The sequence below is a fragment of the Chrysochloris asiatica genome, unplaced genomic scaffold (genome assembly GCF_000296735.1).
Source record: "Chrysochloris asiatica unplaced genomic scaffold, ChrAsi1.0 scaffold00064, whole genome shotgun sequence".
Classification (NCBI taxonomy): domain Eukaryota; kingdom Metazoa; phylum Chordata; class Mammalia; order Afrosoricida; family Chrysochloridae; genus Chrysochloris; species Chrysochloris asiatica.
In genome coordinates this window covers 5,627,681-5,651,713 of record NW_006408582.1, presented here as the reverse complement: position 1 = coordinate 5,651,713, position 24,033 = coordinate 5,627,681, and the positions used below count along the sequence as shown (strand labels likewise).

At 40.2% G+C, this 24,033-nt stretch overlaps 1 protein-coding gene across 1 annotated transcript in view; it reads left to right on the top strand.

The window, feature by feature from the left end:
- Nucleotides 1–133: 133 nt before the first annotated feature.
- The window catches only part of EXTL3 (exostosin-like glycosyltransferase 3), a 53,875-nt gene continuing 29,975 nt past the window's right edge, over nucleotides 134–24,033 (top strand). The window contains exons 1-2 of the mRNA XM_006864342.1: nucleotides 134–2,760; nucleotides 18,296–18,423. Of these exons, the coding sequence (XP_006864404.1) occupies nucleotides 613–2,760; nucleotides 18,296–18,423 (2,276 nt within the window). The 5' untranslated portion in view covers nucleotides 134–612. The remainder of the gene's footprint in view (nucleotides 2,761–18,295; nucleotides 18,424–24,033) is intronic.

Here is a 24,033-nt window from a genome sequence, read left to right as displayed (position 1 = left end):
TTGGATTTACAGTGTTTTGGGAGACACACACAAATGTTTCATCTTACAGAATTGAAATATTTTGTGAAACTATGCTGGGGGTTTTATTTAATATAATTTCTTCAAGACTGACATGGTTCTCTCTTTTTTGCAGGCCTGGTTGGTGGTAATGACTTCGTAAGAGGCTGGCATTTATTTCTTCTCTAACCAGCAAATTTATGACTGTGAATTTAACTATGCATATTAGTTGGCTTGCAAGACCAAGGAATAAGAGCAATGGCAGTTGAAAAAGTCTGTTTGATTCCAGGGAATTTCTCCTGGGTTTCATCATCAGATAGTGACTCTTTTTCATCTCGACGACAATGTGGTACCTTCTGTTTTTTGATAAAGATTGAGGACATGTTCTTTGGTCAACAACCAGAACTTAAAATCTGCTGGAATAGAGTCAGAGACCATTTCAATTACAGTTGAGGAAAATGAAATTTCCATTTTATATGGTGCCTTGTAAAATAAGCATACTGACTCTTAAGGAAATATATGAGTAAAAACAAGTTGGATTTTGTTTCTTAGAAACTCATGGTTATGGCGAGTGACCCAACGTGATCAGAGAGGGCAAGAACCACAGAGGAACTCATGACGAGCTATACCATGTTACGGAATGGGGGAGTGGGGAATGGAGGTCAAACCTGTATGCTACGATGGTCCAATCGTATCCGACTTACCTGGCTCAGTTTTACACTCTTCATCATTCTGGTTTTCTTCCCTCTCATTGCTCACCATTATCTCACCACTTTGGATGAGGCCGATGAGGCAGGCAAACGAATTTTTGGCCCTCGGGCTGGTAATGAGCTATGTGAGGTGAAGCATGTGCTTGATCTTTGCCGAATTCGTGAGTCCGTAAGTGAGGAGCTCTTACAGTTGGAAGCCAAGCGGCAGGAGCTGAACAGTGAAATTACCAAGCTGAATCTGAAGATTGAAGCCTGTAAGAAGAGTATTGAGAATGCCAAGCAGGACTTGCTTCAGCTCAAGAATGTCATTAGCCAGACTGAGCATTCTTATAAAGAGCTGATGGCCCAAAATCAGCCCAAACTTTCTCTGCCTATCCGGTTGCTCCCAGAGAAGGATGATGCTGGTCTTCCTCCTCCAAAGGTCATACGGGGTTGTCGGCTACACAATTGTTTTGATTATTCTCGTTGCCCTCTCACCTCTGGTTTTCCAGTCTATGTTTATGACAGTGACCAATTTGCCTTTGGCAACTACCTGGACCCTTTGGTCAAGCAGGCGTTTCAGGCTACAGCCAGAGCCAGTGTTTACGTTACAGAAAATGCTGACATTGCCTGCCTTTATGTGATACTAGTGGGAGAAATGCAGGAACCAACGGTACTGAGACCTACTGAACTTGAGAAGCAGTTGCATTCTCTGCCCCATTGGCGGACAGATGGACACAACCATGTCATCATCAATCTGTCACGGAAGTCAGACACACAGAATTTGCTGTATAATGTCAGTACAGGCCGTGCCATGGTGGCCCAGTCCACTTTCTATGCAGCCCAGTACAGACCTGGATTTGACTTGGTGGTATCGCCACTAGTCCACGCCATGTCAGAGCCCAACTTTATGGAAATCCCACCGCAGGTGCCAGTTAAGCGGAAATATCTCTTCACCTTTCAGGGTGAGAAGATTGAATCATTGAAATCTAGCCTTCAGGAGGCCCGCTCCTTTGAAGAAGAAATGGAGGGTGACCCCCCAGCTGACTATGATGATCGTATCATTGCCACCCTAAAGGCAGTACAGGACAGCAAGCTAGATCAGGTCCTAGTAGAATTTACCTGCAAAAACCAACCTAAACCCAGTCTGCCTACTGAGTGGGCACTGTGTGGAGAGCGGGAGGACCGCATAGAATTACTGAAGCTTTCCACCTTTGCCCTCATTATCACTCCTGGGGATCCTCACTTGGTTATTTCATCTGGGTGTGCAACAAGGCTCTTTGAAGCTCTGGAAGTTGGGGCTGTCCCAGTTGTGTTGGGGGAGCAAGTACAGCTTCCTTACCAGGACATGTTACAGTGGAATGAGGCAGCCCTGGTCGTGCCCAAGCCACGTGTTACTGAGGTTCACTTCCTATTACGAAGTCTCTCGGATAGTGATCTGCTGGCTATGAGACGTCAAGGCCGCTTTCTCTGGGAGACTTACTTCTCAACCACTGACAGTATTTTTAATACCGTGCTGGCTATGGTTAGGACTCGCATACAGATACCAGCTGCTCCCATCCGGGAAGAAGCAGCAGCTGAGATCCCCCACCGTTCAGGCAAGGCAGCTGGAACTGACCCCAACATGGCCGACAATGGGGACCTGGACTTGGGGCCAGTAGAAACAGAGCCCCCTTATGCCTCACCCAAATACCTCCGCAATTTTACTTTGACTGTCACTGACTTTTACCGCAGCTGGAACTCTGCTCCAGGGCCTTTCCATCTTTTTCCCCACACACCTTTTGACCCTGTGTTGCCCTCAGAGGCCAAATTTTTGGGCTCAGGCACTGGATTTCGGCCTATTGGTGGTGGAGCTGGGGGCTCTGGCAAGGAGTTTCAGGCCGCACTTGGAGGCAATGTTCCCCGAGAACAGTTCACGGTAGTAATGTTGACTTATGAGCGAGAGGAAGTGCTTATGAACTCTTTAGAGAGGTTGAATGGCCTCCCTTACCTGAACAAGGTTGTGGTGGTATGGAATTCTCCCAAGCTACCGTCAGAGGACCTTCTGTGGCCCGACATTGGCGTGCCTATCATGGTAATAGAAAAAAATGAGCAATTTGTTGTATTGTGTGAAGTAATATTTCACTCTTAATCTCTTTTCCACCTTTTGACTTTAGCTATACTAACTGAGAGGAGGATTGAAAAAAAAAATTATGTGTGTGTGTGTAGATGTATATATATCACACACACACACAAGGAGTCCTGGTATGGTGCTGTAGGATAAACCACAGAGTCGGTGGTTCAAACTTAGCAGTTGCTCCTCAGAAACCCTATACTGAGTTGCTATGAGTCGAATTGTGTAGATGGCACTTAATAACAACACACATACAAAATGATACATATGTATGTGAGGGCTTCAAAAAGCTTATGGGAAAAATGTAATTAAAAATAGTGCAGTTTGTCTCACAAAATGTTACTGCCCTCTACTGTGTGTGTATATATTAGGGGACTTCAAAAAGTTTGCAGGAAAAATGGAATTAAAAATACTGGCATTTTACAACAAAATATTACTGCCCTCTCGTGTGTGTGTGTGTGTGTGTGTGTGTGGATACATAATGGACTTGAAAAAGTTTGTGTGTTGTGTATCCACACACACACAAATGTGGGTAACTCAAAAAGCAATGCTATTAAGATTTCAGATCATACACATATAGGTTTATTCCAGACGAAACATTTAAACATTTCTGCAATCAATGGATGACTGTAGACAAGTTCTTAGTAGTGTGAAGGAGATTCAAAAAGGTTGTGGAAAAATTCCAGTATAAACCTAATTTCATTTTCCCCACAAATATTTTGCGTCCTCTTGTACATTTTCTTGTGTTAGGTGTTACTGAGTCGGTTCTGACTTGTAACACAACTGATAACACTTGAACACTTTAAAGATGTCTTGTGCAGTGGATTTGTCTAGGGCAATATGTAATTTGATTTCTTGATTTCTGCTTCCATGCATGAATGTTGATTGTGGATCTAAGCAAAATGATGTTTTTGACAATTTCAGTCTTTATCTATTTATCCTAATGTTATCTGTTGGTCCAGTGGTGAAGATGTATATTTTCTGTTCATTGGGGTGCCTTTTTAAAAAAGACCATTCAAAACAGTGACTTTCCAGAAATGGGATCTCTGTTGGGTCAATTTAAGCCAGGGAGGTCAGCTCAGATTATGGCAACTGATTTTTGGGTCACCACGGGGTAATCCTAATAGATACTGTTGAAGGACTTAGGGACTAATTAGGAAAAAGTTTTTGAGAATATTGAAAACTACTTTTGTGAGAAAAAGGCCAGTAAAGTTGTGCTGAGGATTTGTTTTTCATGATGAGAATGTACCTGCTCATTGTTTGATGGTAACATAGGCTGTCTTTTGTGAATGTTTTGGGAAACCTTACCCTATGCATCCTACAGCCATTTTTATTCCCCAAACTCAAAGGAACATTTAAAAGGAACACAATTTGAGTCCCTCAGGTATACCCAATTGTTGTTTTGATGTGGAATAGATCAAGGAATGGAGAATTCTTCGGGAGAGTGTTACTGTTAAACATCATTGAGTCGGTTCTCACTCAATAGCAACCCAGTATAGGGTTTCTGGACTTCTGGTATGGCGCTGTAGGATCTGCACTGGACTGAACCACAGGGTCGGCAGTTCAAACCCACTAGCGGCTCCTGGGAAATCCTATACAGGGTTACCATGAGTTGGAACTAACTTGACAGCAGTTAACAACAACAGGGCTTCCAAGGAGTAGCTGGTGGGATTGCACTGCCAACCTTGTGGTTAGCAGTTCAGTACTTAAATTGTAGTGCCACTCTAGGATTCCACAGGGGAAGAAGGGTTAGAGAGATGGAAACACTGCCTTCAGATATACGTAGACTTAGAGTGTATGTTGAGAAACAGTAGCTTCACATTTTGATAATTTTTGTTTAATAAACATTTCCACGATTTCTTAGCAATAATTTTTGGCTTACAAAGACATAAATGAAAGGGCTTAAATAAGTTTGTGGAAAATTTTCTCCTTTGAATTTCGTTTTCCATGAATTTCTGAAGCCTCCCTGGTATGTGTGTGTGTGTACACTTTTTCTTTTTTTAAAGACTTTTCCCTGTAAAAATTTCTACTTTTTCTCTTGCCAGTAATTTCAGGAGACCTTCCTCAACTGAGATTGATATTGGCTCCATGAAGCTTTACAGAATCCCTTCATTTATCCTGTAGACTTTGAAAAATGTTTTAGTAGAATATTGGTGATGATAAAGCCAACGATTATAAAGTACTTAAGAGCTAGGCTTGATAATTAGCATTATAAATTATTTCTATTAATTTTATATATGTGGAAACTGATGCTTAGGTTAATTAATTTGCCCAAAGTTACATTTATATAGATGAGGTTCTAGATTGGGAGTTTGTCTGATTCCAGAGGCTTCCTTTTAATAATCTAAAAGATTTAGGAAGATGTTTAGTGTCATTTACCAGGATAGACTTATTTTGGAAGAATAGAGTAAGAGTTTGTTATTTGGAGGTTGGAAGTTCAGAGCCTCTTTTAGAGTCTTTAGAACATTCATTCTAATTTTTTCCTGGTTAGGATCCTGTAAGTTACAGTAAAAATAATAACCAAATATGCATGATAGAGCTAAAATTCTTAGTACTTGTTTATGTACCTGCTAAGTGATACTTGGCAATCTAAAATGAGACCAGTTAACCTCTTTCTTAAAAGGGAGGGATTAGAGCAAGTCTTAAGCAAGCTGCCAATCTATGTACCCCGCAGGAAAAAAAAATGCAAAGAAGGGCAAAGGTCTGATGTAGAAACATACTTACGAAAATTCATAGTTTTTAGGGAAAATTGGTCTGGAAGGAGGGGAATGTGTGGACTAGTCTCATTTTATTATGATTTATTTTATTGGGAAATGAATTGATGTGAAATACTTTCTAAATACTATAGTCTGATGGAAAGAGTGAGTTTTTGATTGATACAGACTTGGTTTAAATATCCATTTGGTGGATCTTTGATAAATTAATTACATTGATCTCAAGTTAGAGAAATCTTCGATGATATAACTAAGGAATCGAGACAGGTACTCAATAGTTACTTGCAACCTATGTGCTCCTTCATATCAAAGGAGATGGAATTCAGTATGTATCTAAAAATAAAAATACACACATTAAGGAACCCTGATTGCATGGTAGTTAAGTACTCAGCTGCTAACGGAAAAGTTGGCTGTTTAAACCTACCAGCTGCTGTGTTAGAGAAAGATGTGGCAACCTGCTTCAGTAAAGGTTTACATACAGCCTTGGAAACTGTGAGGCAGTTCTACTCTGCCCTGTATGGTTCTTCAGTTAGAGTCAATTCAACAGCAGTGGTTTGTTTTTGGGTGTTTTACACATTTAGTGAGTCTTCACCACCTTTCCTCCCCTGATTCCAGAGCTTGAACTATATTTATTGTTGTGTCATGGAGTCATTTTCTATTCAGAGCAACCCTCTGTACGACAGAATGGAACACTGCCAGGTCCTGTGCCCATCTATATTTGGACTATTTTTATTGAAATTTAAAGGCTTCATATATCCTCTACAGTTTGCTGTATAGCAGTTACTACCTACTTTCTACTGTACAAAGTAGCTAGCAATCCTTGTTTTAAAATCTGTTTCTTACTACTGCTGCTAATCTTTTCATGTATTTTCTTATTTAATTAGATTTGCAGTCTGGGTTTTTTTGTGTTTTTCTTTTTTAACTTTTGAGCCCAAAATTAATCATGTGTATAAGAAAAAAGTTTTATAAATGGGGAGAATTCTTTTTCAGACTTTTAAAACACATTTCACTTTTCTCAATTCCAATTTTGTAGATGTAATTAAACCTTTTTTAAAAGCATTTGTTCTGTGAAAGGTACCTAATTGCTCATATAGTAGAATAATAAAGCAGCCTTTCTTTATTTTTCTTTCAATTTTATAGGGATATAGAGAGGCTAATGCTGTCCAGGCTGACAATGACTGAAATTCATCAGAAAGCTTACCAGGACTAATGTAACTTTATTAGGACTAAGTAGAGTACTCTTTGATTACTGGGCAGCCCATATAAATGCCAGAAACTTTCCTTTAAGGGGAAGTTTTTTTAAAGTAGCTTTCCTCATACTAGGAATTCAAGTTTTTATTATCTCCTTGTTAAGTGCCATTGAGTCAGTTCCAATTCTTAGTGACCCCGTATAGGGTTTTGAAGGAGTGACTGACTGCTGGGTCTGACCCACTAAGCTTGTGGTTAGTAGAAGTCCAGTGTTTATATGGTGCCACACCAAGACTGCTAGTTTTTTTTTTGTTTTGTTTTTTAATAGCAAATAATGTAAACTGGAGAATCTCACTTTTTTTTTTTTTTTAATTTGGACTGTAGTTTCTATTTAAGAAAGGCATTGTTCTGGGTAGCAATGGAAATTGCTGACCCTTTGGGCTTAGCATCAACATTACCCAAGGATCAAGGCTGCAGAGAATCTGCAGTAAAATGGCATTTATTATTAGAATGTGCCTCAGTGGTTTTCTCATCCAGATGTATCCTTGGGCTAGGTTCACAGGTATTATAAAACTTATATAAGCATTGGTCCCAGGCATCTCACAGATACCCAGTCCTGCAAGGAAAATGATTTGCCTCCCAGGGGCACCTAACAGGATTTAGATATTTAAAATTCTCATTATTTACACAAAAAATGGAAAACTCTCTCAGATCTGGATTATAGCCAAGGCAGTTTTTATTGTGACTGCCCTTGGACACTCTTGACCCAAATGCTCTATGAAAGAGGACTCTAGAAGAAGGAAAAAAATCCTCCAGCTCAAATGGGATAGGTGTCTGGGCAAGATGACAGGACTCCGAGTGGAGGGGATTGCCACCTGTTGGAGTAGATCTGTCATCTGAAAGACATGGGACTGAACAAGTGGTGGCAGTGGTGGGTGACTAGTCTGTATCGTACCTGTTTCGTAAGCATTTCAGTCAAACAACTGAGCTCCTGGAGTATAACAACAAAGAATATCTAATGTTATTCTAATAGGAGTATTATTGTGCCAAAGCATTTGAAATCTAGTCTTTGGGACAATTCCCATTAGGCTGAGGACTACCAGTCTCATGGTACTTTACATAATTTTCCTCCTTTTCCTCCTGACATTGTGTCTGATGATGTGTCATTTTTCTCTTCTGGTTTCAAGATCTTTTTGTATTTGGTTTTTAGTGGTGTGACTAGGACATGCCTAGACTTAGTTTTCCTTGATTGTTACTTTGCTTAATGAACTTCACTAAGCTGCTTGAATATGTAAAGTTAAGTCTTTCATAAGACTTAGAAATTTTTTCATCATTATTTCTGCAAATGTTTTTCTGCCTCATTCTTTCCCTCTTCTTTGGAAATTCCATTATATGTGTGTCAGACATTTTACTCCCATGGTTCTCACAGGTTCTGTTAAGTTTTTTATAAACTTGTTCTTCAGTTTGGAAAACTGATCTGTCAAGTTTACATACTTCTATGCTATCTCCAGTCTACTGTTAAGCCTATCCAGCGAATTTTAAATTTAAATATTGTTTCCAGTTCTAGAATTTCCATTGGCTATTTTTAAAAAAAATTGTTTTCTGTTTCTCTCTGAGATTTTCTGTCTCTGTTCTGAGCCTATACTTTAGTATCTCTGTCTGCTCATTCCAACATTAAGGGTTTGTCTTGACTGATTTTCTTTTTCTTTGAGAACTGGACTATAGTTTTTTTGTTCTTTATATAGCAATCTATTTTGCATTAACTCATAATACGCATTGTGAATGTTATGTTGTAAACTCTCAATTTTGTTTTGTTTATCTAATGAGTGTTGATGTTTTAGCAAGCAGTTTCTTTGGTTGGACTCAAACTGAAAATTCTGTTTTTTGAGCGGCAATTCATTTAAGTTTGTGTTAAAGTATTCTAACTTTAGCTGGTCTGTTTGCAAACTGCTCAAGCATCTATGGCTTAGTGGTGGGCCAGGGACTGTGATACACACACACACAGACATATATACATACATACATACATACATGTACACACACCTCTGGAGTCCTGGTGTGGCGCTGTGGATTAATGTGCCAGACTGCAAAGGTGTTAGAACTGTAAGGTTGGTGGTTCAAGCTCACCAGCTGCTCCTTGGAAACCCTGTACGGAATGAACAAGTAAAAGAACTGAACAGAAAATTTCAAAGGACAGCTCAAGAAGACAGTCACTTACTAGAATGAAAGTTTAAATACCTGGATATTAAGAAATGAAAAGGGAAGAACATGATTAGCATTTCTCAAGCTGAAAGAGCTGATGAAAAAGAAAATTCAAATCTCAGCTTCCAATATTGAAGGATTCTATGGGCAAATTGGAGTCCTTGTCTGGGGCTATAGGATAAGCACTAGACTGCAAGGTCAATTTGAACTGCAAGGTCAGCAGTACACACTCCATAGAAACCCTATACAGACTGCTGTGAGTTGGAACTGACTCGATGGCACTTAACAACATGGGCAAAATATTGAGTGATGCAGAAATCATAAAAAGAAGATGGAATAATTACAGAGGCACTGTACCAAAATAGAAATATGGTCAGTCTTCAGTGATTTCAAGAGGTAGCATGTAATCAAGAACCAACGGTACTGAATGAAGAAGTCCAAGCAGTGCTAAAGGCAGTGGCGAAAAATAAGACTCCAGGAATTGATGGAATACAGATTGAAATATTTCGACAAACTTTGAGCACTGCAAGTGCTTACTCATTTATGCTGAGAGAATTTGAAAGACCCAACAAAACATGGAAATCTTTGAACAGCATCATTGCTGCTATTAGGTGGATGGATACTGGCTGAAAGCAGAGAATATCAGAAAGATGTTTAATTGTGTTTTATTGACTATGCAAAGGCTTTTGACTGTGTGAACCATGACAAACTATGGATAACATTGTGAAGAATGGGTATTCCAGAACACTAAGACAGTCATTTGAAACAGAACAAGGCTGTGTTCTTTCACCGTACTTATTCAATCTGTATCCTGAGCAAATCTGAGAAGCTCAGTTATATGGAGAAATGACATTAACAACCTGTAATATGAAGATGATACAACCTTGCATGCTGGAAGTGAAGAGGATTTGAAATACTGATGAAGACCAAAGCCTTCAGTATGGATTGCACTTCATAAAGAGAACAACGATCCTCACAACTGGACCAACATTCAATAGTATGGTAAGTGGAGAAAAGATTGAAGTTGTCAACACTCGTAGACGCAGCAGTTTAGAAATCAAGTGATGGATTGCAGTAGGCAAATCTGCAAAAGACCTCTTTGGAGTATTCAGTTGCAAAGATAATCAGTTTAAGGATTAAGACGCATCTGACTCAAGCCATCTTGTTTTTAGTTGCCTCATATGTGTGTGAAAGTTGTGACAGTGAATAAGGAAGACTGTGGAAGAATTGATGCATTTGTATTATAGTTTTGGAGAATGTGAAAAGTGCCATGGACTATCAGAAGAACAAATAACTTTGTGTTGGGAAAGATACAGTCAGAATGCTCCTTAAAAGCCAAGATTGTGAGATAGATTTTGTTTCCTATATTTTGAATATATTATCAGGAGGGGCCAGTCCCTGGTGAAGGACATCATGCTTGGTAAAGTGGAGGATTAGTGAAAAAAAGAAAACCCTCAAGGAGATGGGTTGACATAGTGGCAACAGCAGTGAGCTCAGATGAAATAATTGTGAGGATGGCAGAGGACTGGGCATTATTTTGTTCTCTTGTTCAAAGGCAGCAACCCTATATAGGGTTTCTGAAGCTGCAAATTTTTATGGGAACAGAAAGCTTCAGTTTTCTCCTGCAGAGTGACAGTGCTTATTCTACAGCATCTACCCTCCCACCCCCTTTTTAAAAATACATATACCCACCAATAATTTTGACTAGAGTTCTACTTTATTCTGATCAGTTAACACATTTTCCTCACTTACTGCTTTATATTCTAAAAATATATTAGGTGCCTTGTTGCACCTTTCTGTAGCAGTGAGAAACCTCAATCTGTTCTTTGGTCAAGGTACTAGGAAGACCTCTTTGAAGAGGTGAGATTTGTGCAAAAGTTAAATGAAGTAAGAGAAAGGGTCTTGTAAATTCTAGAGGAATATGAAGAGAATGGTGAGTATAAAAGCTATGTTCTAGCAATGGCCAGAATAGCTAGTGTACCTGGGATATAGTGATGGGAGTATTTTGAAAAGAGGATAGCGAAAAAGGCAGGGGCTAGGAAATGCAGAGATTAGGAAATGTAGGGCCAGGATAAGGACTTCCAATTTTTTTCTAAGTGTGTTAGGAAGCTGTTAAAATTGACAAGGAAAGTATTGTGAAATGTGTGGGGCTGTGGGATAATGCACTGGATTGCAAGGTTTGTTTGAATTGCAAGATTGGTGGTTCAAATTAACCAGCTGCTCCACAGAAACGCTATACAGGGTCACTATGAGTCAGAATGACTTGAAGCCACTTAACAACAGCATAGGCAAAGAGTGGAAACCATTAAAAGGTTATTACAGTTGTGTAGGTAAGAGGCAGTTGTGATTTGAAGTAGAGTAGCAGTAGTGGAGATGGTGATTTCAGAGAGTAAGTATGGCATACATTACTCACAGATTCCAAGGTCTCTGTAAGTGTTAAGGTCAGAATGCAACATATTTTACAAATGAAAAATGTAGAGATAGGAGATTGTTCTTCACTGCCCTTTACTCTCCCTTTCAGCCCTTACTATTAGAATTGATCAAGAAGAGTTCTATGTTTCTGGAACTTACATATCATGCCATGATATGTAATTTCAATATCATTTCCCTAGTAGTCTATGAGGGAAAATAGAAGCTTGGAAGAGAGGCTGACTTAGTAAGTAAACTCCTGGCATCTTTAATATTCAAACTTGGAACTCTGCCAGTCAGGATGCTAAAGGCATTACTGCTTCTGGCTACACCTCAAGCAAGAGTAGAGATAATTCTTTATGGCTTATTCCTTAGAAAGTTTAAATGTCTTATTTAAAAATCTGTGCTTACTATACCTAGATACTGAAATATTACTTGAATGAGTTAGATTTTTAAAATTGTCCTTTCTAGGTAAAAAAGCTAATAAGAAAAACCATGTCCTGTGTCTGCAGGTCCAGATTTATACTGCGTCTGGTAGGTTTCATTCACTTTTGTGGTATCTGGGAATTTTCATTTGTCTTTGACTTTAACTTTTACTTTAACTCACTCGTTATAGCTGCGCTCTCTTTTTCTGCTTAAGGTGAGCTAAATGGTTATGAAGGAGAATTATCTAAAGGAAAGCTATTGGAAAATAATAGCAAAAGTTATAGAAGTTTAAAGGAATTGCTGAAACATCTTTGTATTAGTTTCTTAAGGCTGCCGTAACAAAGCACTGTAAATTGGGTGGCTTAAAAGAACAAAAATTATTTTCTCACAGTTCTGGAGGCTAGCCTGTTGCGATCCAGTCAGTTTCATTCTCATTTATAACAGCCCTATAAGTTGAAAGTAGAACTGCCCCATAAAGTTTCCAAATCTGTAATTTTTACAGAAGCAAGCAAACTTCCACACCTTTTCTTACAGGGAGTGGCTGGTAGGTTTGAACCACCAACCTTTTGCTTAGCAGCCAAGTGCTTAGCCACTGTACTACCAGGGCTCCTTTACTGCAGGCTAGTACATGTATGTGTTACATAATGTTCATTTAGCTCCTGTCTGATAGTATATGCAAGTACATTTTTGCTGAAGATAATTCAAAATTGGTTGTAGTAGTACATTGACAGTGAGCTGGCAGAAATTCAAGTTGGATTCAGATAAGGATGAGAAACTAGGAATATCATTGCTTGTCGGTGACTGACCTCGACATATTTGTGTTGTTCACGAGTGTTTGGTTCACGAAGAGGGGAGATCCAGCGGCAATAGAGATAGCGAAAGAATACACAGACAGACAGAAAGAGGGGGACAATGAGGCACCCCAAAGCCAGGGTGGATACATCACTGGTGGGCAGACTTGGGACTATAGGCATCGTGGCCTCTGCAGGCAGCAACTCACTGTCCTGCAATCTTTCCTGCATGCCCTCCAACCCATAATGCACACCTGGGGAGGCCTGGACCTCTGTTTTATTTAGTGGAGGAGCTTCACACCAAGCTGGGAGGGACTTAGGCAAGGTACAGCTAACATCAGTACTTTTCCAGACATTCAGGTAACTTTACATCGTACTTCGCTGGTTCGAATCCCAGGCCAGCAACTTGGTTTCTTAGGCTTAATTAACATATCTATAGCCCCTGAGCTCAGTTGGGGGAAGGTGAGAGGTAAGGACAAAAGCTTGGACAGAGTCCTGCTGTTTTAGCTTCCTGAGCCAGGTTTTCAGGAGGACTGGAGATGCCCAGGTGAATGCACCTGGAAAAGGGATTAGGGAGGATGGGTTCTTTGTCTATAGAACAAAGAACCGAGAAGTAGCTAAGCTATTTTTAGTTAATCTTTTGGAGAAAGGCTTGACCTTTGAAACCTTTAGTCTCGGCTTTAGGAAAATATCACATTTATCTGTGGACATTAAGGGCTCATGCCTGTATTTAATTATAACATAACCAAATACTAAGATGAAAAACAATTTGCTATTGACTGCCAAGTGACTAGATCTGTTACACTTGGGCCTATAGGACCTCGAACCTCTGACCAGGCCTACATGGTCTGCAACAATTGCTGATATCAGATGGATCTTGTCTGAAAACAGAGAATACCAGAAAGATGTTTTCTTGTGCTTTATTGACTATGCAAAGGCATTCGTTTGATTGTGTGGATCATAACAAATTACGGATACATTGCAAAGAATGGGTATTTCAGAACATTTAATTGTGCTCATTAGGGAACTGTACCTAGACCAAGAGACAGAACAGGGGGATTCTGGATGGTTGAAAATCAGGAAAGATATGTGCAAAGGTTGTATTCTTTCACCATACTTTTTATTCAGTCTGTATGCTAAGTATGCAAATAATCCAAGTAGCTGGATTATATGAAGAAGAGCATAGCATCAGTATAGAAGAAGTAAGATTCGTTAACAACCTATAGTTTGCAGATGGCACAGCATTGCTTGCTGGTAGCGTAAAGGACTTGAAATACTTGATGATGATTCAATATGGATTACACCTCATTGTAAAGAAAATGAAAGACTTCATAACTGGATCAATAATTACCATGATAAATGGAGAAGTGATTTAAGTTGCAGTGACTTAATTTTGCTTGGATACACAATCAATGTGTATGGAAACAGCAGTCAAGAAATCAAAAGATGTATTACATTAGGCAAATCTGCAAGAAACTATAAAGTGTTCAAGAGCAAAGATGTCAGTTTAAGGACTAAGGTTCACCTGCACCAAGTCATGGTGTTTCATTTGCTTCTTATGCATGTGAAAGAAAGTGGGGCAGTGAATAAGTAAGACCATAGAAGAATTGATTAATTTGAATTATGGTGTTGAAGAAGAATATTGAAAGTACCATGGACTGCCAGAAGAACAGTTTGTTGGAAAAAGTACAGCGAGAATGCACCTTGGAGGCGAGGATGGAGACTTCATCTCTCATACTTTGGACTTATTGTCAGGAGGGCCCAGTTCTTAGAGAAGGACAGCATGCTTGAAAAAGTGAAGGGTTAGTAAAAAAGAGGAAGACCCTCAGGAAGATGGACTAACACAATAGCAGCAACAGTGGCCTCAAACATAACAGTGTTGAGGATGGCACAGGACTGGGGCAGTGTTTCATTCTGTTGTGCATAGGTAGCTGTGAGTCAGCACCTAACAAAAACAATAGCAGCAAAATATTATTTATGTAATGCCTACCTCTTTGGATGAACATGTACTCTTTTTTACTGTTTCAAATCAAGGAATCAGAAACAATTGCTTCATGTTGTTAGACTACGACTACCTTACTAGAACTAGGTCTTGGGACTCTTGACCAATTCACTGGACATCTACTCACCAACTCTTGTTATGCAATACTTCACATTTATGATAGTAGTAAAACGCTTATTTGCCTCTGTGGCATATTAACGAGGCAGTTGGTTTGATGGCAATAACTGCTGTGTCTCCATCAAGGATGGTCTCTGAGTAGCCGTTGGGAAGCTGTGCCCCACTGCCCTATACTCTCTTCTTCCTCCTGTTGGTGAGGGCACTGTGCCTCACTGTTCAGTGACTTCCAGGCGAATGTGCAGGCAGCACTGGCCAGTGGACTCTCATTCTGGGTTCTCAGCGCCTATGTGACCTGAGGCCCTGCAGCTCAACATTCCTATGGGTTAGAAAGGGAGGATAGGAAGAAGCTTTGGAGAGGGTGTTTGGAAGAAATGTGTGTGACATCCCAAAATGAGCCAAACTGGGCCTGAAGCCTTAACCTCAGTGAGGGCAGTACATGGACAGGATAGGCTCCCAGCACCCTCACAGAAAATCTTGAGCTTTGGTGACTCACCAGGGCTGGAGGGCAGAGTGAGCTTCAGGATCATGAATGCTGGGCTGGGCTTGCAGGGGTGAGAGTGGAGCCCTAGAGGTGGCTCTGAGGAGAAAGCTCTGACCCACACTGGAGGAAGGTGAGGTGGTTAAGTAGTGGGCCCTCCAGTCACATAGTCCAACTTTATCCTGCTGTGTCTCCTTCAGACTTCCTCCACAGAGGAATAATCCATTGTGGACTAATCACAATGATGAGCACATCAGAAAACTTAGTGGCTATTATTTCTAGGATCAGTTTTCTAAAAAAGGGAAAAAAATCAGATAAGTGGACTGTTGAAAAGGGAAAAAAAACAAAATCCAAAATTCTCCTTTTGTGTAATTCCAATCTTCACTTAACAACCTCGTCTTTGGAATGTAACCATGCCAATAAGTGGAATGGTATCTATGTATCTTTAAATTTTTTTGCAAATGCAAAAAGGAAAGTCTGTGCCCATCAGAGAAAACTCCATTCTAGGCCTGAAAGTTAAAGGGAACTAGCAAACGACCAGTCTGGAATGTTTTCTGGAGACCACCTGGGTCCGCTTGATTAGTGGACGTGGGGAAGAAAGCAGCAATAAAGACTTGATACATGTTCTTCATGTAATCCAAATTCTCAGAAAGAAGAGGAAAGGCTGGCTGATCTGAAGCCAGTTGTGTGTACTCTGGTAACCTATGGGAATCAACCTAGACCAGGCTAGGGCTGACAGAGTGAGTGAATGAAGGGGCCAGCTGGTCTGAAGTGGCAGAAGTATGTGGATTTGCAAGCTTGCAGCTGGTACATTTGACTTAGCTAGGACGGTTAGGGTTGAATTAACTAGAATCCAACAGAATGAAGAAATAAATGTTTGAGCTATTATAAATTGCAACTTTGATGGCTTCTATGGATTAGATTTTGCTCATGAATGTGGATGCCTAAAGTTTCAACAATTAGGTTGGCACAGGACTGGGCAGTGTTTCGTTCTGTTGTGCGTAGGGTTGCTATGAGTCAGTACTGACTTGATGGCACCTAACAACAACAAAGTTGCAACAAGAACAGAAGATTCCTTACATCCAGCCATGTATTTGTTTCCTCAGATGACTGGGTAGATAGAGATGGGCAGTTTAGAAATTGGCTGTCAAAAATGGGGCATGATAAAGGCATGAAATGGCTGGCTTAAAAGCTTTCATGTGTGTGCGCAGTTAAAATTATGGGGAAAGTTAATCCATCATGTATGAAAGAGACAATGTCTAGAAGAGCCAGCGGGGGTGTTGGGGGGAGAGGGGGAGTGTCTGTAGTATGTGAATTATCTAATTTCTTTTCTATTCTAGCCATAATCCGTAACTCTCACCAAGTAATGTTTTTGCCCTGCTGGTTCTGGGTAAGAAAAGATGGCAAGAAGATATTAGTAAGATGACTTGACTCTACTGTGGATGTTAAGGTTAATGGTAATTGTAAAAACATGAAACCTTAGCATGAGTTTAAAATGAGCCACATCAGCAGCAGGAGTAGGAATCTCATTACTATCAACAGCTCCTCCTCGGAAACCCTATATAGGATCGCTTTAGGTTGGAATTGACTTAACAGAAGTTAGCAACAACAACAACATTGAAGTATGAGGACTATATATTAACTTTAGAACATTTTTTTTTTTTTGAAGTTTTTATTGTGAATTATGTGATAGTTTACATGGGAGAACACTAGCTTTACATTCATCCTATCGTATATCATTTCATTGCAATGATTACAATTCCCTGCATGCATCAATGAACAACCAAAGGGTACACCCCACAAGCCTGCCCCCTGGCCATCAACACACAGATCCTTTCCCTCACAGAGTCCAGAGTCCCCAGCTGCTCCATCTCTCCATGTCACTGTCTCTGCCTCCATCTCTGGTGTCGCTGCTTCTCTGGATAGGGTCACACTCCGCTCTTCTCCCTTGATGGTTCCAGGGACCTCTGCTCCTGAACTGCAAGATCAGCCACTCCATGAGGACTATATTTTAAGAATATAGCCAAAGTGATTCATTTGTAAAAGGTGGAATACAACAAGAAGCATCTGGGCTGGGTCTTGAAGGAAAAGATTAGTGTTGGTTGGAGACTGGAGGAAATGGTATTTTAAGCTGAATAGATAGTACTAGCTAGGTCAAGGAGTACTTTTGAAACTGTTCATAGCCTTTAGGCAATTTTTACAATTAATTACATTAATCCTTATAGCAAGAGGTTAGAGTAGTGTAAGTGAAACTAAAATGATCCTTCTTGGCTTTCTGGAAAGATGATTCCTAAGGAGGTTCTCTGCCTTAGGCTTTTGAGATTAGAATGATGGTTTCTCATTAGCTGTGTTAACTAAATGAGATATCACAAAAATAAAACAAAGTATAAAAAGTACTGACTTTGCTCATTCTGGGTTGGATATTAGGGACCAAGATGGACAAAGCTATCACCCATATTATAAGTACACAAATAGTAATGGTTTAAATGAAAAATTTTTTTAGTTAGATTTTGTTTTGCATATATGGATTACTTTGGATAGAGAGGTTCTTTGAATTGACATTTGCTGTGGACACAAATTTTTCTTCTTATTGATAAGGTACACCTTGGAAAGAAAAGAAAGAGAAGGTATGTTTAGTTACCAGATGTAGGTAGGAATTATAAATGTGAAGTAATAAACTTCAACTGGATGGACCATGCTTTTTACTTTGGTATATTTAAAAAATGGGGCCTATGGGATTTCTGAGTTTGGTTTTAAAGTTTATGAGCAGGCACTGTTAGCTGGGAGATCTTCTAGAGTCAGAAATTATAGTACCATCTGCTCTGCCACCTTGTGTTCTCTTGGGAAAGTTTAAAACAGTCCAGGGAAATTTTTTTCATCACAGTATGTAAGATAATCCTCAGCTCTAGCTTGTTTCGGAAGAAAATTAGTTAACAAATGGGTAAAGCCTAAAATATGATATCCTTGTACATGTGCTGAGTGATAGGCAAGTATTTATTCCTGGAAGGCATACATTAGGTTTTACAAGTGGTAGGTAATCAGGCAAAATCTTTCAGTGAATTTAGCTACTGTCTTCATTGACTGGAATGCGGTTTGGTTCTGCGTTCTATTTGCAGCATTGATTTTTTAGTGTGTGTGTTGTTTTTTTTTCTCTTTGTCTTCATTCCAGGTTGTCCGTACAGAGAAGAACAGTTTGAACAATCGATTCTTGCCCTGGAATGAAATTGAGACAGAGGCCATCCTGTCTATTGATGACGATGCTCACCTTCGCCATGATGAAATCATGTTTGGCTTCCGGTAAGGGGCTGACTTTCAAGCAACACTTTAGTGTGCAAGTGACAGAAAATTAAGTTAAACCTGTATTATCAGTAAAATTAGTTTCTTGGCTGATAGTAACTGAAAAAACTTCAGAAGTAGTAGTAAGGCTTATATGGTCACTTGGCATAGTTGGATCCAAGTCTTAGTTGATGTCAAAGTGGATGTTATTTCTCTTCAGTTCTTGGTTCTGTGTTGACATGGTTCTCACATCAACTTTCCCTGTGAGGCCAGGGAGATGAGACTGTCTAAACCATGTAACCCTACCAGCTTCTGAAGCGGTGAGAGTCAGACATCCTCAAACCCCAAACCATTTGGACTGACAGTCGGGGAGAGGGGTAGTTTCCCATAAGAAATTGGAGATTTTTGTTACTAGAGAAAGGGGAAAGAACTCCCAGGTAGGCAGAAACGTTGTTATGTGTTGGGGTAATAGCACATTGCCAAAATCCTTAGACCGAAACGTTTTGGGGAGACATGAAGAATGAAAGATCCAAGAGGGAAGAGAGCAGCAGGAGGAGGTGGTGGTGGTGATTCTGATGATGCTGTTCAACATTTGTGGGACCCATACTGTGTGCCAGGAACTAGCTGACTATTCTTGTCTACTTTATCTCATTTAATTGTCCCCAAAATAAATTTAATTTAATCTTGCTCAAACTGGATGTACACAGTAGTTGTCTCCATAGCATGTAGGAGTATATTGAGATCCAAGAGAACAAAGGCATAAAACTAGAAAGTAAGTGGCAGAGTTGGGATTCAAGCACAGGTTTGTCTGACTCTAAAACTTCCACAGCAACTCTTAACTATACTGATTGTTTTGAGTCTCGTTTGGTCTTAAATATCCCATTTGAAGACACAGTTCAGGTAAGAGTATGGCGAAGATCGGGGCTGCTCAGTGTACCATGGACTGCTATGCTGCTCCATGGACAGCTGATCCTGGCCACTGTGAGATAAGTATAAAAGTTGACAGAAAATTTTCAGAAATTTTTAAAGCAATTTGACATTGACCAGAACTTGGATGTCCAAGAATGTGGTTCTTTTTCTTGGAAATCCATTTCTTTATAACAATATTATTGAGATATAAACCATAATATATCATAGAATTCACCCATTCATTGGTTTTTAGTATACCAACAGAGTTATGCAACCATCACTTTGCAGTCAAGCTTAAAACACTTTCATCATCCCAAAGAAATCTCAAACCCAGTGTAATCATTCACTATTTCTTCTCAAACTCTCAGGCCTTGTCAACTACAAATCTATTTTCTGTCTATAGATTTGCTTATTCTGGCTGGATATTGAATCTAAATGGTATCATATAGCTTGTGGTCTTTCATGACTGTCTTTTTTGACTTACTATGTTGTTGTTAAGTGCTGTCGAGTCGGTTCCAACCCATAGCGACCCTGTGTAGGGTTTCCAAGGAGCGACTGGTGAACTTGAACCACTGACCTTCTAGTTCAAACAGCTTTGTAGTCTGGTGCATTAACCCACAGCGCCACACCAGGACTCTTTGACTTACTATACTATATTTTTATTCAAATAATACATTTTTTTTTTTTCCAACACCCCATCCTTGAGGTATTTTCATAAGCTTGCAATAGTAATTTTTTTTACAGAAACGTGAAAAACTAAGACTATCTGTATCATTGTTATTTGTTGCTAGGTACTGTTGAGTTTGTTCCAACTCTTAGCAACTCCATGCACAACAGAATGAAACACTGCCCAGTCCTGCACCATCCTCACAATTGTTATGTTTGAATCCATTGCTGCTGCCACGTGGTCATTACATCTTGTTGAGGATATTCCTCTTTTCCACGGACCCTCCACTTTACCAAGAAGGACTAGTCCTTCTCCAGGAACTAGATCCTCTTGATAATATGTCCAAAGTATGAGAGATGGAGTCTTGATTTCCTGGTGTCTAAGGAGCTCTGGTAGCGTAGTGGTTATGAATCGGGCTGCGGACCTTAAGGCCAACAGTTCAAAACTACCAGCGGCTCCACAGGAGACAGATGAGGCGTTCTGCTCCCGTAAAGATTTACAGCCTCGGAAACCCTGTACAGCCTCTTGATGATCTAAGGGTCCTCTGTTCCTAAAATGATAGATTAACTGCTCCCCCCACTTTTAGTTGCATCTCTTCTACATTTACAGTTGTGGCAATTGCCATTAGACCTGAAAACAATTATTGGCAATTGAATCATAAAATCCTGTCCCCATCATCACCAGACATATCTGGACAAGAGGAAAACTATTCAGTAGGTTTCTCTCTTGGTCCCCTTTTCTGACACTAAGCACTCTCATGAAAACCTGTAAGCCAGCCACTTGATGCCTTTATATATAGCCCCCCCAGTTTTGGTAGCTAAAGTCTAAGTTGTCTGTTACCCATCCCTATCAACCCAGTGTACTTGAGGAGACATGCTCTATCCTTAATATGGAGAATCTTTCCCTGTTCAGTTGGAATTTTGAGCAGCCTCATCCATAATCAAGGGTCCAGTTGATCAGATTGCAGCAATTTATGTTTGCTCCCTGTATCATACTTCTTTATCTTCAGCAAGCCATCCACGCTAGGTCCAGTGGGTACTCTCTGCGAGTCTGGGAGTTCTCGCCTGCCTACCCTCTCTTCAGATCAGCTTAATGCCTCATTCTTAACTTTAGCTTCCAGTGGCTGAGTCAGTGTTCCAAGTATATTATTGAAGCAAGGATTTGTTGCTAGCTGTGATTAAAACACAAAAAAATCTTGTTTAAACTAGGGAATGTTTCTTTGTACCATTGTATCATAATAATACATTATTCTCTCTTCACTTTTCTCTCTTTAGAATGTTTATTATATTTCAAATTAGGTATGCATGCATGGATTTAAAAAAAAATTTAATAAGTTACCAACACTTTTTTTATGCTCAAATTTGATAGTGAGAGCCCCTTCTAACCAGTTCCTCTGACTTTTAAACATACCTTTATTAGTTTCCACTTGCATTTATGAAATGAAATAAGTCCATGTAATGATTAAAAAAAAAGGGTCTCTATACTGGCAAAAGGAAAAACACAATGTGGTATGTTCATACAGTGGGTTGTTTGTTATTTGAAGAAAATGAAGTAGTCCCACTTCTCGTTTATCAGTGTGAGTAGGTTTCAAAAACCAGGTCATTGTGCCATCAGATCACAAAATGATTATTATAAACGTTATTATAAAACTGCCAGATAACATCATTATACAACTGCCAGATCACTGAGAGTCGTGGCCCAGCCAAGTGACAAGTTGCTTCACAGCCAATGTAACTCTCACCTCATACCTTGGTGGTCCTTACTGCCAGATGCACATGGGTAGTGAACAAAATAGTCAAATAGTAAATGTTTTATTTTTGTCATGAATGCAAAATTTTGTTAATGAAATAGTGGTTAAATGAGAAGTAGATGTACTATTATATGCTACAGTGTGGATGATCTTTTGAAAACATTAAGTGGAAGAAGCTAGACACAAAAGGCCATTTATTGTATGATTCCACTTATATGGAATGTCAGGAGAGGCAAATCCATAGAAACAGAAAGTACATTAGTAGTTACAATGGGCTGGGAGAAGTGACTGGAATTTTTTGAGGTGATGCTAGTGTTTTCTATTTGGAGAGTGGTGATGGTGGCACAGCTCTGTGAGTATACTAAAACCCATTGAATTGTATACTTCCAATGTGAATTTTTTGGTGTGTGGATTGTGTCCCACCAGCATCGGAGAGGGTTTAAACAAATCTGTGGAAAATTGAATTAGGAAGATAAGGAAAATTTTCCATGCACTTTTTATTTATATATATATGTTTTTATTGTGAGGTTTACATGAGAGAACATCAGCTCTACACTCATCCTGTCATATTTCATTTTATTGCAATGATTACAAACCCCTCCTTGCATCATCAAACAACTAAAGTCTATACCACACGGGCCCGCTCCCCCGCTGCCAGCACATAGCCCTTCTCCCTCCCTGAGTCCAGTGTCCCCAGCCGCTTCATCTGTCCACTTATCGTCTCTGTATCCATACCTGGCGTCACTGCCTCTCTGGGTAGGGTCCTACTCTCCGTTCTTCTCACTTGAGGGTCCCAGTAACCTCTTCTCCTGGGCTGCAAAATCAGTCACTCCCCTTCCTTTGTCAAATCCATCTACCTCTATATTTCCTACCCTCACAGTCAGTCCTGATGGCAGTTAGTCACTATTGTACCACAAGAGTTTTATCCCCATTTCCTTTTGCCAGCCTGGTCCCAACAGATTGGAAATCATTCAGTGGTGATTCTACCTTCCCCCGCCCCACCTGGAACTAGGCTCCCTCTTGAAAGCTTGTAAGCCAGTCACTTCTTGTCTTTATAGCCCCCCCCCCCCATTTTGGGTTGCCAATGTCTATGTTGCCCACCCCTGTCAACCCTGTGTACCCGAGGGGGTGGGAGTGATCCTCACTGTAAAGATTTGTTCCCTTTTTTGAGCTACTACATCCATAAGCATAGGTAAAGTTCATCAAATTGCAGCAGGTTACTCTTCCCACCTCCATCTTTCTTCTTCTAGCTGAGTTCTGATCATCCAGCCATCGAAGCCAGGTCAAGTGGGTACTATCTGCAAGTATGGGTGTTCTTGTGCATCTCCCTCACTTCATATCAGCTGGGCGCTTCACTCTCCACTCTAGTCCTCTGTGGCCATGTCACTGCCTCTGGGCCCAGGAGTCCCCGGGTCTTGCCATACTGCTGGCTATTCAGTTCTCAGGCTACCCAGGTTCACAGGGGTCTATTGAATGTGGTCGGGCTTAGCTTGCAACTTCGTTACTGTTTTTCCCCTTATGGTGATCAACGTGGTCACTAACCAGACCGTATGCCTACTCTTGTATTCCCCTTCAGTCTCAGTCTTGGAAGGAGATTTGCTCTGAGGGGTGCTGACCACTTGCCTTGATGGCTCTCGGGCAAACAGCTTACTTGTTCTTGTAGTATTCAATCAGACTGCCATTATTGTTTTGGATTTTTCCTGCCGGTCTTTCTTTCACGAAGTATCTTCTGTTCTTCTGGCTGTTCCAGGCTGGTGTACTCATCCTTTCCAGTGGAAATTTCCTACCTCAGTTGGTTCTGGACGGGGTTCTGGATTCCACCTATGGTCTTGCGCAGTGTAAAGGCTCCACAGGAAGCTTCTTTCACTGGGCAACTTCTAGCCCCTTTAAGGTATTCCAGTCAGTCATAGGCTGAAGACGGATTTACAAACTTTCCGTAGTGATGATTCTGGCTATTCCTTTCTCCCCCATCAAGTGTCTATTTTACATTGGTAGGCAAGGGAAACCAAGATTCAAAAGACAGCCAAGCATCTTGACACTAGTCCCCTTTTTTACCCCTTCAAACCATGCCTCAATCCCTGTATCTCGGAGCCCTGTTGTTCCAAGATTGTGCATACATTATCATTTACTTCTGTCCCACTTAGCCCATGGATCCTGCCTAACTGTTCTCCCTTTTCTTGTATATTGCCTCCCCTGCCCCCAAGCTATCCTGTGTCTATTCCTTACCCTGTGCTCAATCTTCTCCTCCCTCCCTTGCCTCCTCTCATCCCATACATCCTAGTGATCAGCAAATATATATATATAT